The 15,905-nt window shown below is 43.9% G+C and overlaps 1 protein-coding gene across 3 annotated transcripts in view; it reads left to right on the top strand.

Moving 5' to 3' along the window:
- Nucleotides 1–15,905, top strand: part of arhgap32b (Rho GTPase activating protein 32b) — a 415,224-nt gene that overhangs the window by 361,181 nt on the left and 38,138 nt on the right. For all 3 annotated transcript variants that reach the window (XM_078426922.1, XM_078426925.1, XM_078426924.1), the window contains one exon: nucleotides 15,036–15,180. In XM_078426922.1, the coding sequence (XP_078283048.1) occupies nucleotides 15,036–15,180 (145 nt within the window). The remainder of the gene's footprint in view (nucleotides 1–15,035; nucleotides 15,181–15,905) is intronic.

Genomic DNA, 15,905 nt, shown 5'->3' with positions numbered 1-15,905 from the left:
TTAAATATGAAGATATGGAGTAAGCTAAGTATGTTTCCAGATGATGGTGTAGATGGTGAGGAAGGTTGCTTAAGGTGTGATATAGATCTGTAAATTTCCCCGGTGTGGGACGAATAAAGGAATATATTATTATTATCAGGTAAAAAGTTCGGTAGAGCAAAGGCATATTCAATTTAATTCTGACAAATTCTTTATTTAACACTGATAAGGCACACCTGGATTATTATGTGCAGTTCTAGTCACCATTCCAGATGTGTTAGAGGGTGTCGAGCAGACTCAACAGAGCACAGATTTAAGGAGAGTGGATAGAGGCTGATCTGGGGGTGGGAGGGGGAGTTTTTTCACACAAAATGTGGATGCAGTCTGGAACGCACTACCTGAAGAGGTGGTGGGGGCAAAGACATCATGCCATTGTTGAATATCAAGACAAGTATTAGATTTGCCAGATCATACAAGGATGCGTAATTGGAATGATAGTAGATAGTGTAATGTGCTGTGTGGGCAGAGTGGGCTGAAGCGTGCGGTTATGTTAGTGTTTGAAAGAGAATCGGTGAGATATGTGATTGTATTTTATCTGCATAGTGGCAAAAGTTAGTGCTTCGATCCCACTGTGCTCGAGAAGATCAAAACACATTACAGATGCGTCAAACATCAATAACATGATGGAGCTGCCCCTGTGTGAAGACAGATCCTTTTTCTGGCTAGTTTAGCTAAATTTACAGCTGTAAATTATTTAAATGGGCCAATTGGAAGCGAGCTTGAAATGTTTTATTTGTCTCCAGAGCTTTCATTCAATTTCAGTAAAATCAATGCTCTCTGCACGAGAGAGTGGAAAGATCACTGTGGCCACTGGTCATTGTCAGTGAGACTACAGTTACACTGCTCTATCTTTAGCAGAGCAAGAGGATCAATTCTGTGTGTTAAGGGTCTAATTTATTATGTTGCTGAAATATCCCTATCAACTTTTGATTATCTGCCCCTCTATGGATTGAGATTCTGTGTTTTTTATTGTAGTATATATCAGTGTTTTAGCCATGTTGATAGGTTTCCTAGTGATACAAAACATGGTTGTGAGGCCAAATGTAAATTGGAGGAACAGCATCTCATATTTCGCTTGGGCAGCTTACAGCCCAGTGGTATGAATATTGATTTCTCTAACTTCAAGTATAACCCTTGCATTTTTACATATCTTTCATTAATTTGTTCTATATCTCTACATCACCGTATGTATATCTCGTTTCCCTTTCTCAGTCTGAAGAAGGGTCTCGCCCGAAACATCACCTATTGCTTTTCTCCAGAGACGCTGTGATCCGCTGAGCTGCTCAAGCTTTTGTGTCTATGTAGGGTTGGGGACTAATTTGGTTGAGAGGGCAAAGTGTAAGCAAAGAGGATACAGGGGAGATTTAGGAACCAGTAGATCAGAATAGTTACTTTCAAACACAGTTGGTGGTGTGGGAAATTGTTAGGGTATTGCGATAGAGGCAAACCCCACAAAGCATTTAAAGAATATTTTGCCATGCTCTAAAATATCATAATCAATAAGATTACAAGGCAGAAGGTGGAAAATTGGATAACGCTGGATAGCACTGTCCCGTCTACCATTGTATAATAGGTCAAATGGACTTCCATGTTAAAAATATCTGTGGTTACTTGATCCCCTTGTGTGACTTAATGTGAAATTACGTTTGAACAGTGCTTCGCTGAAGCATAGGGTCATATATCTTGGAAACAGGCATTTCAGTCCAACGCCCATGCCGACCGAGGTGCCCCATCTACGCTGGTCCAATTTGCCCACTTTTGACCCATTTCCCTATAAACCTTTCCTATCCATGAAGCTGTCTAGGTGTCTTTTAAATGTTGTTATTGTTCTGTCTCAACTACTTCCTCTGGCAGCTCTTTCCACAATTCGTTTCCACACCAATCTCCGTGTGGAAACGGTTACCTGTCAGGTTCCTATTAAATCTTTCCCCTCTCATCATGCGACATTTTGCTGTTTGCACTTTATAAAGGAGCGATAGAAATGTAATCTGCTTTTACATTTTTTATTCTTAAATCAGAGTATGGTTTATTTCAAAAATTGTTTCTTCTGTAGTTTCTTCATTTAATGAGTTCCAGACTTGGTAGTGCCATGAGGATAGATATGGACCATAGGTTTGAATGATTTTATTGAATGTTTTAAGGCATAAATGCAGGAAGTGTCCCACACGGAGAGCCGGCCGCCCGCAGGTGCAGGAAGTGTCTCCAGCTGCAGGAGTTGTGGTCCGTGTTTGGAGGCTTGAGTAAGGCCAGGCTCAAGAACAGATGGTGCATCTGCAGCGTGCATTCCAGGAGTGTGCTCTCACTGGCAGTGCTCAACTCAGAGCACCGGTCACTCGGGTGATCCTCCACACTCCCTTTCTGAGTGTACATTGATTCAACCCCGATTTGCATTAAAAGACTGGAGACTATTCAAGCATTTTCAGCTTCTCATCCGTCCCCACCTCCCGCCCCCTTCTCCACCAAGATAATTTGCAGCTGTAAATACAGCTAAACCCTGCCAGCAACAAGATGAATTGTGGAGTGTCACCAATCAGTAAAACAATCTTATGGTTCATCCGGAACCAAGCACCAGCTCACTCCATCCAGCTGCTGCTTTTGAAAAGTTCTCACAGTACAGATAAAATAGTGCTGATTATGTCTCGTGGTTTGCATGTACACACACGCAGCAGGCTGTTCAGGAGACGCTGGACAGTAACTAGCTCTCGAACTGATCTTCAAATCTGAGTGCTGGTGGAAGTCAAATACCAGGGAGAAAGATTTAAGTAATTGGTGAAAGAATCAAAGGGGAGATGAGGGGAAATGTTCTCATCCAGTGGATGGTGGAGTCTGGACCTCGCTGTCTGAAAGGGTGGTGGAGGCAGCTAGACTCTTCGGCTTGGGGAAGTTCTTGCCGTACTGGTATCTGCACAGCTACGGATCTATTTCTGGAAGGTGGGATTTGTCTAGCTAGTTTTGTTTTGACTGGCATAAACATGATGGGCTGAATGGCCTGTTGGGTATTTTTTCTAGTTTCTGTCTTCTTTTCCCGTAGTAATTTCAGTGCTAGCATCTTTGCTGTGAAACTTACTGTGCTTGTGATCCCCTGGTAATATTAAATCGGACCCCTGTATTAAACTACAAAAGGTAACTATAAACTGAATCATTGGCAGCCTTGCTGTTGTTGAGCAGCTGAAAGACAAGGCCATTTTCATGCAGGCTCTGAACCTTATTCTGCCCAATGGTGACCCTGTTACTCCCCGTGGTCCCATTTAGCAACTTGTGCCATGTATTGTGATGTGTCGTTGAGATTCAGTCGAGCAGTCAGGCAGAAGTGAAGGCTTGCAGCCCAGTAGTTACGACAAGAAGGTGTGTCGAGGCATTTGGCAGGTAAACCTACGTCCGGTGCTGTGGAGCGTTTATCTGTAACCCTGCCCATGATGTCTGAGTTCTTTGCGATTTGTGAGGTTGTGGACAAGGTTTGCAGATTAGATGAACAAACAAAAAACAGTGTCCTGGTATAGGAGGGACTTCAAACTGGGGAGTGGAAGGGACAGAGCCAGCTGTACTTTTTGAGAAGGCTCCACTCCTTCAACGTCCATAGTAAGATGCTGTGGATGTTCTACCAATTGGTGGTAGCCAGTGCCAACTTCTTTGCTGCCGTGTGCTAGGGCAACAGGGCGAAGGCTGCAGACACCAATAGGATTAATAAGCTCGTCAGGAGGTTGGCTCTGCCTTGGGGTGGAGTTGGATTCATGGGAGGTGGTCTTAGAGGGGAAGATGCTCCTCAAACTGCGGAGCATCCTGAACAATACAGCTCACCCCCTCCATGACACACTGGTCAACCTGAGGAGCACCTTCAGCAACAGACTGGTCCCACCAAGATGCAGCACAGAACACCACAGGAGATCCTTCTTCCATGTGGCTATCAAACTGTACAACTCCTTCCCCTTCTGTCGTGGGGCTCCCTCCAACCCCCCCCCCCCAAATCTTTGCACATCTCCAACCCTTTCCACTCGTCACTTTAATTTTGTTTCTTGTGTTTTGTGTTTTCATGACTTGGCAGATCAATTTCCCTCCTGGGATAAATAAAGTTCAATCGTATCGAAAGGAATGTGGGAGTGGCCTTATTGTCGAGGGTTAGATGCTGCTCTCTGGTGCTGGTATCCTGTTATCTTCCTGGTGCTTGTACAACCCCTTGTGGTGGGAGAAAAACCTGAAATGGGAGGAGAATAGGACAGCAGGAGCAGGACAATCAGCCCCTTCCCCAAGAACTCGAGTGATCTTTTACATGAACACCACATTTGTGCAGTAATCCCACAAGGTTCCACCTGAGGTTCCTCTTAAATCTCTCATCTTGAGCCCTCTAGCTTTTAATTCCTCTACCCTAGGAAAAAGAGTGAGTGTTCACCTTATCCGTGTGCCTCATGATCTTGTACGCCTCAAAGAGGTTTTACACTCCAAAGTGTGTTCACTTTGTGTACACACTTACACTCCACTCAATGTGTTTTACACTCCAAAGAAAAAAGTCCCAGCCTATCCAAGCGATTGTTCCGTCGCTTTTGATTGCAACATGCGCCTTAATTTTGTTCAACGAAGAAACTGACAAGTTACTAAAAAACCTCCCTGAGACTCAAGGTCGGGTGCATGCTCGGGTAACATGGGGAATCTGCTTTATCATATCATATCATATCATATCTATACAGCCGGAAACAGGCCTTTTTCGGCCCACCAAGTCCGTGCCGCCCAGCGATCCCCGTAACATTAACACTATCCTACACCCACTAGGGACAATTTTTACATTTACCCAGCCAATTAACCTACATACCTGTACGTCTTTCCACCCTTTCCAACTTAATGACATCGTTGTCTCAATAAAATTCTATATATTTGGTGCAATTCTTGTACATATGTTTCACAACAAAAGCCAACATACTGTGTGCCTTCCCAATTGCTCACTGAACCTGCATACTTAACTGTGATTTATGTGCAAAGGCACCTTTTAAATCTATCACCATTTATAAATATATTCCAACTCTGTCCGTTCCTAATCCTCCATCCGTGCTATAATATTACCGTACATCCCTGTGCTCTAATTTTGTTTGATAATCTCCTGTGTGGCACATTATTGAAGACTTTTGGGTACATTAGTCCAAATATACCACGTCAGTTTATACTTAACTATTCTACGAGATACGTCCTCGGAAAGCAAAAATGTCTTCCCTTTAATTAATCTATGTTGCCTCTGCCCAGTGCTACTGTGCTTCTTAAGTATGATTTATTTTTATTTCACTCAGAAATGCCTTAAAGATTCCTGTTGATTTATCTCCAGTTTTAGGATAGCTGAGCTGCCTAGATTTCACCACAGCACATTGCCTGCCTGCTGCAGTACACACACCACTGTTGCATTACAAGGCCAAAGTCTGACGGGGAAAAGAGAGGATGTGCAGGAAGAAACTGCAGATGCTGGTTTACACCGAAGATAGACACAAAACGCTGGAGTGACTCAGCAGGTCAGGCAGCATCTCTGGAGCGAAGGATGCTGCCTGTCCTGCTTAGCTACTCCAACATTTTGTGTCTGTCATCAGGGAAAAGGGGGAACATTGTTCATTTGTGCCACTTTTTGGAGTTCCAGCTTTTATACTAACAACATCTGCCTGTCGTTATAATTTCTTTGATAAAGAAAATGATCTGTGGCACTTCACGGAATACAGCATACAGCACAGAAACATGTCCACCCTGACCATGATGCCACATTTAAGTTAGACCCAAATATCTTGAAACTGTTTCTATACATGTACCTGTACAAATGACTTTTAAATGTAAATTTAGTTTATCGCCCGCCCTATCTACCTTCAATCCACTTTTCGGGAACAATGTACCTGTACTCCTAGATCCCTCTGCTCTACAACACTCCCCAGGTATCTAATGTTCACTTGAGGGTCCTGCCCTGTTTGACTTTATAAAAGACATATCCTCACATTTATCTGAATTAATGTCTATTTGCTATTCCTTCTCCCACTTGCCCAGCTGATTAAAATCTCACTATAATTCATGATAACCATCTTCACTATGTACAATACCATCTATATAGTGTCATCTGCAAATATGCCTTGTACATTATCATTCAAATCATTAATATAGATGGGAAACAGCAATAGGCCTCGCTCGCTCAGATCTCTTGAGGCACATCACTCCACAGGTCTACAGTCCGAAACAGCAATAGGCCTCGCTCGCTCAGATCTCTTGAGTCACATCACTCCACAGGTCTACAGTCTGAAAACTAAACCTTCCACTATCACCCTTTGTTTCCCAACAAGAAACAAATTCTGTATCCAGTGAGGTAGATCTCTCAGGATCCCATGCGATCTAACCTTCCTGATTAGCCTGCCAAGCGATCCTTAAAGGCCTTGCTGGTTGATATAGATTATGTGGACAGTTCTGCCCTCATCAACCTTCTTGATTGCTTCTTCAAATGACTAAATCAAATCTGTGAGCCACGACTTCCCACACACAAAACCATGCCGATTATCTCAAATCTACCCCTGTCTTCCAAATACACGGATATCTTATCTTTCAGAATCTTCTCCAGTAATATTCTTATTACAGATATTAGGCTCACTGGTCTATAGTTCCCAGATTTTTACTTTGCCGCCCTTCTTAAATAGAGGCACTACATTTTCCAAGCTCCATCTTCCTTCACTTTATCCATAGAATATAGAACAGTACAGATCAAGAACAGGCCCTTCGGCTGAACATGCTGCCAAGACCAACTCTTATCTGCTTGTACATAATCCATATTCCTCCATTCCCTGCATATCCATGTGCCTATCCAAAAGTCTTTTAAATGTACTGTTTTATTTGCCTCAACCACCACCTCCATCATAGGTTCTAGGCACTCACCACCTTCTGTGTAGAAAATAATACTTGCCCCGCATATATCAGTTAATGTTTGGCTCTCCAACCTTAAAACAAAGACCTCTAGTATTTGATTTTTATGTTCTCGGAAAAAAGTTTTGACTGTCTACCTTATCTATGCTTCTCATAATTGTATATACTTCTGAGGTCTTCCTGCAAAATCTGGTGTTCCAGTGATGTCTGTCTATCACCTCACCCATGTCTAACAGTGATCTAAGCCAGGGCTTACAGTATCTTAGCCAGGGCTCCTGTAATTTTTTCTCTAGCTTTGCAGAGTGTCATTTGATATACCTGATCAGGCCCGGAGGATTTATCTGCCTTCATACTCCTTAGGATGGCCAGCAACAACTTGGTTGTAGTACGGACTGTCCACAAGACATTGTCATTAACTTTCCCAAGTTTCCTGGTCTTCATGTCTTTCTCTACGGTAAAAACAGAGGAGAAATATTCATTGAGGACTTTGCCCATCTCCTGTACTCCTCCAGGCATACACATAATCCCATCTGTCTAAACCTGACCCATGCCTCCTTTTTCTTGACCGGAACATCAATTTCTCTCGTCTTCTAGGTTTCCTCATTCTTTCACTAACAGCAACATGCGTACCTTAAACTCACATTTTTAAAAGCATCCCACTTTCCGGATGTCCCTTTGCCTGCCAAGAACACTACAATCTTCTTCTGCAAGTTCCTATCTAAAACCATCAAAGATGGCCTTGCCCCAATTTCAAACTTTAACTTGTAGAAACATAGAAAAATAGGTGCAGGAGTGGGCCATTCGGCCCTTCGAGCCTGCACCGCCATTCAATATGATCATGGCTGATCATCTAAAATCAGTACCCCGTTCCTGCTTTTTCCCCATATCCCTTGATTCCATTAGCGCTAAGAGCTAAGCCTAACTCTCTCTTGAAGGACCAGTTTTGTCCTTTTCCATAACTGTTTTAAAACTAATAGAACTGTGGTCACTGTTCCTAAAGCACTCACCCACTACATCTCAATCACTTGTCCTGCCCTTTCTCCAAAGAGTAGGTCAAGCTTTGCCCTCTCTCTTGCACCGTCAGGCTGAAGAGGGGACCAGTGGTGTTGAGATCAAGGATAGATCAGCCTTGTTCTTATTGAATGGCTGGGACAATACTGGCTTACTCCAGCTCCTTTAGCTTATATTTTCAAGGAACTAATTAGGGACCTGGTTATGTCACAATTTAATATTATTTGGTGTGGTGATGAATTGGGAATTTTGTAGTGAAGGAGTTCTGGGAAAGGGTATTCAAAATATCTTGAAATTTAATATTGAGGCAGAATTTATCAATTCCAAAATAAGAAAACAAAACACTTCAGAAAATCGGGGACTAAAGATATTAAATTAGATTAAAACATATTGGTAAACAAATGACGTATATTTCAAACAAAAAATATACACCACTTTAAGATTTGAAACGCATGCAAGAAGTGGTTAAATCATGGTTAACAATAAATAGAGCAAGTGGACCCGTTGGGCCCAAACCTCTTCTGCACTGGTGCAGCACCTTCCCCTCCTCCCTCCCCACCCCCTCGTTCCCCCTCCCTCCCCTACCCCTCCACCCCTTCCCCTCCCCCCATCCCCCTCAACCCCCTTCTCCTCCCTCCCCTTTGACCCTCTGCCCTCCCTCCCAAGGAGATAGATTTAAACTTTAAAATGTGAATAACTTTAAAAATATAACACTGATTTCAATGAAACTTCCATTAGCACCAAACAAAAACAACAAACGACAGTGAGTAAGGTGAGCCTAAAATTGCTGCGCTCTCATTTACCGTTTTGGCTGTAGTTTAGGAGCAAACAAACAAGAGTTTTAGTATATAGTATATAGTATATAGATAAAGTACAGGTCCTCCCCAGCTTCCTAACGCCTGGCTGGTACGTACAAACGAGCATTTGCATGATCAGCAGTGTGGAGGCTGCAGGATTCTTCTGCCATGTGGAATCGCGGTTATGACTGCATTTTCAATGGGAACTATTCGTGTTACAGTCGCCAGGGACAAAATGTGCTGGAACCCAGGGATAACCCGTGGAACTAGTTTGGAAGAGAAAGGCTTAGAATCTTGCCATAAAGATTAGTGAGCCTAAGCATTGGGGAAATTTTAGAATTTAATAAAGTATGCTAAGACATTGGGAAAGAGAAAATCTAAACCAAGTAAACCAGCAGAACACACAAAAGCACCAAAGATTGCAAAGATGTCTGAAGAAGGATCTCGACCCGAAACATCACCCATTCCTTCTCTCCTGAGATGCTGCCTGACCTGCTGAGTTACTCCAGCATTTTGTGATACCTTCGATTTGTACCAACATCTGCAGTTATTTTCCTACACCAAAGATTGCAAAAGCTTCCTTTGAATGCTAGAAAGAATAGATGAGCAAAATTATTTCCTTACAGGTGAATCTTGAAGTAGGAAGTGGAATGGACAAATAGAAAAGCCGTTACAAAAATAAGTTGTGCCTTCTGTAAATAGAAGGATACAAGCAATGTGTGAGAAAGAGGAATTCAAATAAATTAGTTTAGTTTATTATTGTCAGGGGTACAGTGAAAAGCTAGTTCTGCATGTCCCCCAGTCAAACCATGAATACAATAGCTCCTCTTCTGGAACAGCACGCACAGTCACCACGTTCCGTCTCCATCAAGTTTATAAAAAGTTCAGTTTGACCTAAGGGAAATTATAATTTCTTACTCTCACTGCACCTGGCACCATTGCATCCGCTAAAAAAAACTGCTGCAGAAACTTGACTAAAATCCAACACGTTTCCTGGACTTGCTAGCTGATCACCCTGGTTTTGAAAGAGGCAGCCAGAGAGATGATGAATTCTTAGATTTTGGGTGGTCCACATAGACAGAAGGAAGCAAAGCTAAACTCTTCATGGGAGTAAGGAAACCGAGAACATTAGCCTGGTTAACCTTACATCAACAGGAGAAGAAAAGGCTGGAAACTGTGGTTAGGAGTATTGTAACATTGGAACATTGAAAGGGCAGGATATCCAGGAGCATGATTCCACAGAGGGATCTCGTGATGCAAATCTGTAGCTCCCTGAAAGTGGCAAGGCAAGTAGATAGAGTGTTAAAGATGTATGGCATGCTTATAGAAACATAGACATAGAAACATAGAAAATAGGTGCAGGAGGAGGCCATTCGGCCCTTCGAGCCAGCACCGCCATTCATTGTGATCATGGCTGATCGTCGACAATCAATAACCCATGCCTGCCTTCTCCCCATATCCCTTGATTCCACTAGCCCCTAGAGCTCTATCTAACTCTCTCTTAAATTCATCCAGTGATTTGGCTTCCATTGCCCTCGGTGGCAGAGAATTCCACAAATTCACAATTCTCTGGGTGAAAAAGTTTTTTCTCACCTTGTCTTCATTGGTTGGAGTGTGAGTGTAAAGATCAGGATGTCATGTTACCAGTTGTATAAAACTTTGGTTAAGTCACATTTGGAGTATTGTGAATAGACACAAAATGCTGGAGTAATTCAGTGGGACAGGCAGCTTCTCTGTAGAGAAGGAATGGGTGATGTTTCGGGTCGAGATCTTTCTTCAGACTGGTTTATTAGGTTTTGTGTGCAGTTCTGGTCGCTCCATTGAAGGGAGAGTATGGCAGTTTTAGAGAGGGTACAGAAGAGGTTCGCCAGGGTGCTGCCTGGATTAGAGAGTATTAGCTATAAGGATAGATTGGACAACTGGTGCATAGGAGACTGAGGAGACTGCCTGGAACATGCTGCCTGGGGATGTGGTGGAAACATGCAATAGCACCATTTAAGGCATTTGGACAAAAGTATGAACAGGCAGGGAATGGAGGGATAGAGACCATATGCAGGCGGACGAGCAATTTAAATTGGCATTGTGGTCAGCACAGACATGATGGACCGAAGGGCCTGTTCCTATCCTGTACTGTTTTATGTTACAGAGCACTTGACAAAGCATGAAATGATCGAACAAATTCAATCTACATAAATTGAAGGAACATTTTATTTGACAAATCGTTTTAGCATTCAGAAGATGGAATTAACTGTTTGGGCAGCACATTGGCGTAGCGCTAGAATTGCAGCCTTACAGCGCCAGAGACCTGGGTTCCATCCTGACTATGAGTGCTTGTCTGTACAGAGTACGTTCTCCCTCTGACCTGCATGGGTTTTCTCAGAGATCTTCGGTTTCCTCCCACACTCCAAAGATGTACAGGTTTGTAGGTTAATTGGCTTGGTATCATTGTAGAAATGTAAAACATTGTCCCTAGTGTGTGGGTGTGGAGTAGTGTTAATTTGCGGTGATCGCTGGTCAGTTGGGACATGGTGGGCTGAAGGGCCTGTTTCCACACTGTGTCTCTGAACTAAAGCAAACTAAAATGCAGTGTGCATGGAATTTAAAACGTTATTTTATAAAATACCATTCAAGTTACTGCATGAAATTAGGCTCATCGGGTTTAGTTTATGTTTAGAGATACAACATGGAAACCGATTCTTCGGCCCACCAAATCTGCGCCAATCAATGGTCACCCATACACTGGTTGTATCTTACACACTAGGGGCAATTTACAGAAGCCAATTAACCTACAAAACTGCACATCTTTAGAATGTGGGAAGAAACCGGAGCATCCGGTGAAAACCCAGACAGTCGGAGGGGGAATGCACAAACTAAACAGGCAGTACCTGGAGTCAGGATCGAACTCTGATCGCTGGTCATGTAAGGCAGCAATGCTGCCGTTGTGCCACTGTGCCACCCCGGTGTGGAATTACAGATTGGTTAACACTTAATGATGAATGGAAATTAATGTGTAAGGTCCTTCCGAAATTGTAGAAACTGTGGATTTGACAAGAATCAACTTCTCGTCCAATATTTTGGCCTGGGTCATCATGTTATCACATTTCAACCTTTCTAACATACACTCGCACCAACACATTGTGTGTCCACTCCAAACGCCTGCTTGGGAAAGGAGTGAAAGAGAAACATCAGTGCTGGTATGAAAGTGGAGTATGTGAAGGGAATAGTTTACATGGATCCAGGTCAGTGGTCAGCAACTATCAGAGAAATGGGAAAAATTGTGAGTTTGACGGACAATTTGTAATGGTTTCAAGGAGTCAACCGACCCCAGGCGTTTACGTGAGCTCACGTGAGAGAGGGAGCAAGGTTGCCTCCCTACACCCTGGGTCAGTGCTGCCCTGAGCTTTCCCTGGTGCCCACTGAAGGACGTTGACCGATGAACGAGGAAGAAGAGTAGCAGCTTCTCCACTGGGGCCAGGAGCCAACACCACTATTAGAATGCAAAATGTATTTTAGAAGTATAACAAAGATAAGTAGTTTAAGCTGTTCTTCTGACCCTGCGACTTAGAATCTAAAATGCCAGCTGACCTGAAAATTACCGCTATGAATAAAAGGTCAGTATTACTTGTCTAGAATTCTGATTATCTTGTTCATAGCTTAGCCACAATTTCATCTTGGCCCTGTAAATGAGTCTTTCCCAGGTTACCAAACCCAAGCATAATGTGCTATGGTCCAAGCTATTATGATTTATTTCAGTGACTTATTTGACCAAGTGAAATATGTCTCTGTTGTCCATTGATGCAAAGCTGAACGGGGATAATGAGTGCCGAGGAAACAAAATGGTATGAATGGGAATTTGACAGTGCTCGGAACTGAACAGGATGTGGACAGATGGAATATCATGTGGAGATATACACTGATGAGCCAAAACATTATGACCACCTGCCTAATATGCTGTTGGTCCTCCGTGTGCCGCCAAAACAGCTCCGACCTGCCAAGGCATGAACTCTACAAGACCCCTGAAGGTGTCCTATGGTGTCTGGCACCGAAACATCAGCAGCAGATCCTTCAAGTCCTGTACGTTGCGAGGTGGAGCCGCCGTGGATCGGACTTGTCGATCCAGCACATCCCACAGATGCTCAATCGGATTGAGGTCTGGAGAATTTGGAGGCCAGGGCAACACCATGAACACTTCATCATGTTCCTCAAACCATTCCCGAACAATGTGTGCAGTGTGGCAGGCCGCATTATCCTGCTGAAAGAGGCCACTGCCATCAGGGAATACCATTGCCATGAAGGGATGTGACATTTGTTAAATTGACGTCCACATGAATGGCCGGACCCAGGGTTTCCCAGCAGAATATTGCCCAGAGCATCACGCTCCCTCCACCGGCTTCTTGTCTTCCCACAGTGCATCCTGGTGCCATCACTGTCCTCGCGCATCGATGAGTCTTGGGCGCCCAACACCCTGTCACTGGTTTGTGGTTTGTCCCTCCTCGGACCACTGTAGGTCGGTACTCACCACTGTTGACCGGGAGCACCCCACAAGCCTTGCCGTTTCAGAGATGCTCTGACCCAGTCGTCTGGCCATAACAATTTGGTCCTTGTCAAAGTCGCTCAGGTCTTTACTCCTGCCCATTTCTCCTGCATCCAGCACATCAACTTCAAGAACTGACTTATTCACAAAATGCTGGAATAACTCAGCAGGTCAGGCAGCTTCTCGGGAGAGAAGGAATGGGTGACGTTTCGGGTCGAGACCCTTCTTCAGACTGACTGACTGACTGACAGGCAAGAACTGACTGTTCACTTGCTGCCTAATATATCCCACCCCTTGACAGGTGCCATTGTAACAAGATAGTCAATGTTATTCACTTCACCTGTCAGTGGTCATAATGTTTTGGCTCATCGGTGTACTGAGTCTTCCATTTCAGTAGGAAGAAACAAATGCAAACAGCTTATTAAAGAACAGGGGGCTGGAGAATGATGCTTCTCAAACAGGCTGGATGTCCTTGTGCACAATGATGTAGCTTGACATTGGGAGAGCAAATGCTATGGTTATACTTTGTTACAAAAGGTTTGGACTTTAAGGATAAAGAAGTTGCACTCCAATTAAATAGCGTTTTGATAAGACCGCTTTTGGAATATGTACAGTTTTGATGCAGGATGTATATGTCATCATTGTTGATCGGACTTTGCTGGCTTTACCTTGCACTGAACGTTATTCCCTTATCATGTACACTGTAAATGACTCGATTGTAATCATGTATTGTCTTTCTGCTGACTCTATAGCACACAACAGCTTTTCACTGTACCTCAGTGCACGTGACCATAAACGAGAGATATAGACAATGATGTAGAGAGATAAAGAACAAAGAATGAAAGATATGCAAAAAGTAACGATGAATAAGGAAAGAGCCATTGTTAGTTGTTTGTTGGGTAAAAACGAGAAGCTGGTGTGACTTGGGTGGGGAAGGGATGGAGAGAGAGGGAATGCCGGGGTTACTTGAAGTTAGAGAAATCAATATTCACACCACTGGGCTGTAAGCTGCCCAAGCGAAATATGAGCAATGATTCTCCAATTATATCCCTGGATTGGACCAGAACCATTGAACCATTGGATAGAGGGTTAGCTTCAGGAAAAAGTAGTCTTTGCACAGAAGTGGCTTGGCGGTATATTTACCAGCAACAGTCTGAGGCACTTCAGAAATGCTGCAGCCGTGCCAGAGATCACACTCATCAGCACGTCCCCAGCTCACACTTATCAGTACACTTCCCCAGCTCACACTCGTCCATGCACTTCCCCAGTTCACACTCATCAGCATGTCCCCAGCTCACACTCATCAGTGCATTTCCCCAGCTCACACTCATCAGCACGTCCCCAGCTCACACTCATCAGTGCATTTCCCCAGCTCACACTCATCAGCACGTCCCCAGCTCACACTCATCAGTGCACGTCCCCAGCTCACACTCATCAGTGCACTTCCCCAGCTCACACTCATCAGTGCACTCAGCATGGTTCCCCGGTTCACACTCAGCAGCATGTGTTCCCAGCTCACACATATCAACACACTTCTCCAGCTTTCACTTGTCAGTGCACATCACCAGTTCACACCCATCAGCACACTTCTGAGTTCACATTTGTTTGCACATCACTGAGTTTGCATTCATTTGCAAGTTCCTGAGGCCGTTGCACTGCTGAAGTGCCTTTGGCTGGCACGAGTAATTACATTTGCACACTTCTTGAGTTCTGTGTGAAAGTAAAAGTAAGTGAAATATCAGCTGCTGATTCTCTTTCTGTCTATGCTTTTTGGACTTCTCCCACAGACACGAGTTTGACTCTGAGCAGATTCCTGATTTGACAAAGGATCTCTACCTGCAGGACATCCATTGTGTGGGCTCCTTGTGCAAGCTCTACTTCAGAGAATTACCGAACCCACTGCTCACCTACCAATTATACGAGAAGTTCTCAGTAAGTACTTTCACAGTGAGTGTGTCAAAAGCAACAATCAGGGGTTAATGGTTGAATGATTGTATTGGCAGTGATTTTACGCAACTCCATAGCATGGCAATCAGATCATCATTGGCCCAGCACTTGCCTGGCTGTGGATTTGTGCTTTCTTTGTTCAGGGAAACGATGCCTCACTGCAGGCTGACATGGACACAATCTACGTCTCTATTCCCTGCAGCCATCATGCTGGCGTCCTCAGTCCCGTCCAAACCAAGGGTGCTCCTCAACACAGTTTGAAGAGGGTGGCTGAGCATGTGTTAACTCTCACTAATGCCCACATACGTCTGTGACATTAGTGGTGGAATCCACTTGCTCTGGCCATCGTTCACCACTTTACCAGCACAACATGAGATGGATCATTCATCTGTGCGTGTTTATGTGACAGCATGCTGATCATAACTCATTATTTTACAGTGGATGAATTGACTTTGGTAATTATGCAAGCCAGAGAGAGTTCCACAATTGCTTCAGTTTAGTTTAGAGATACAGCGCGGAAACAGGCCCACTGCCCAGCGTCCCCAAAATTAACACTGTCCTACACCCACTAGGGACAATTTGTACATTTTACTTTTACCAAGCCAATTTACCTACAAACCTGTACGTCTTTGGAGTGTGGGAGGAAACCGATCTCGGAGAAAACCCTCACAAGTCACGGGGAAAACGTACAAAGTCTGTACAAGCAGCAC

The sequence above is a fragment of the Rhinoraja longicauda genome, chromosome 32 (assembly GCF_053455715.1).
Source record: "Rhinoraja longicauda isolate Sanriku21f chromosome 32, sRhiLon1.1, whole genome shotgun sequence".
Taxonomy (NCBI): domain Eukaryota; kingdom Metazoa; phylum Chordata; class Chondrichthyes; order Rajiformes; family Arhynchobatidae; genus Rhinoraja; species Rhinoraja longicauda.
Note: the sequence above shows the minus strand (reverse complement) of the source record. Positions and strands in the feature narration are given on the sequence as shown.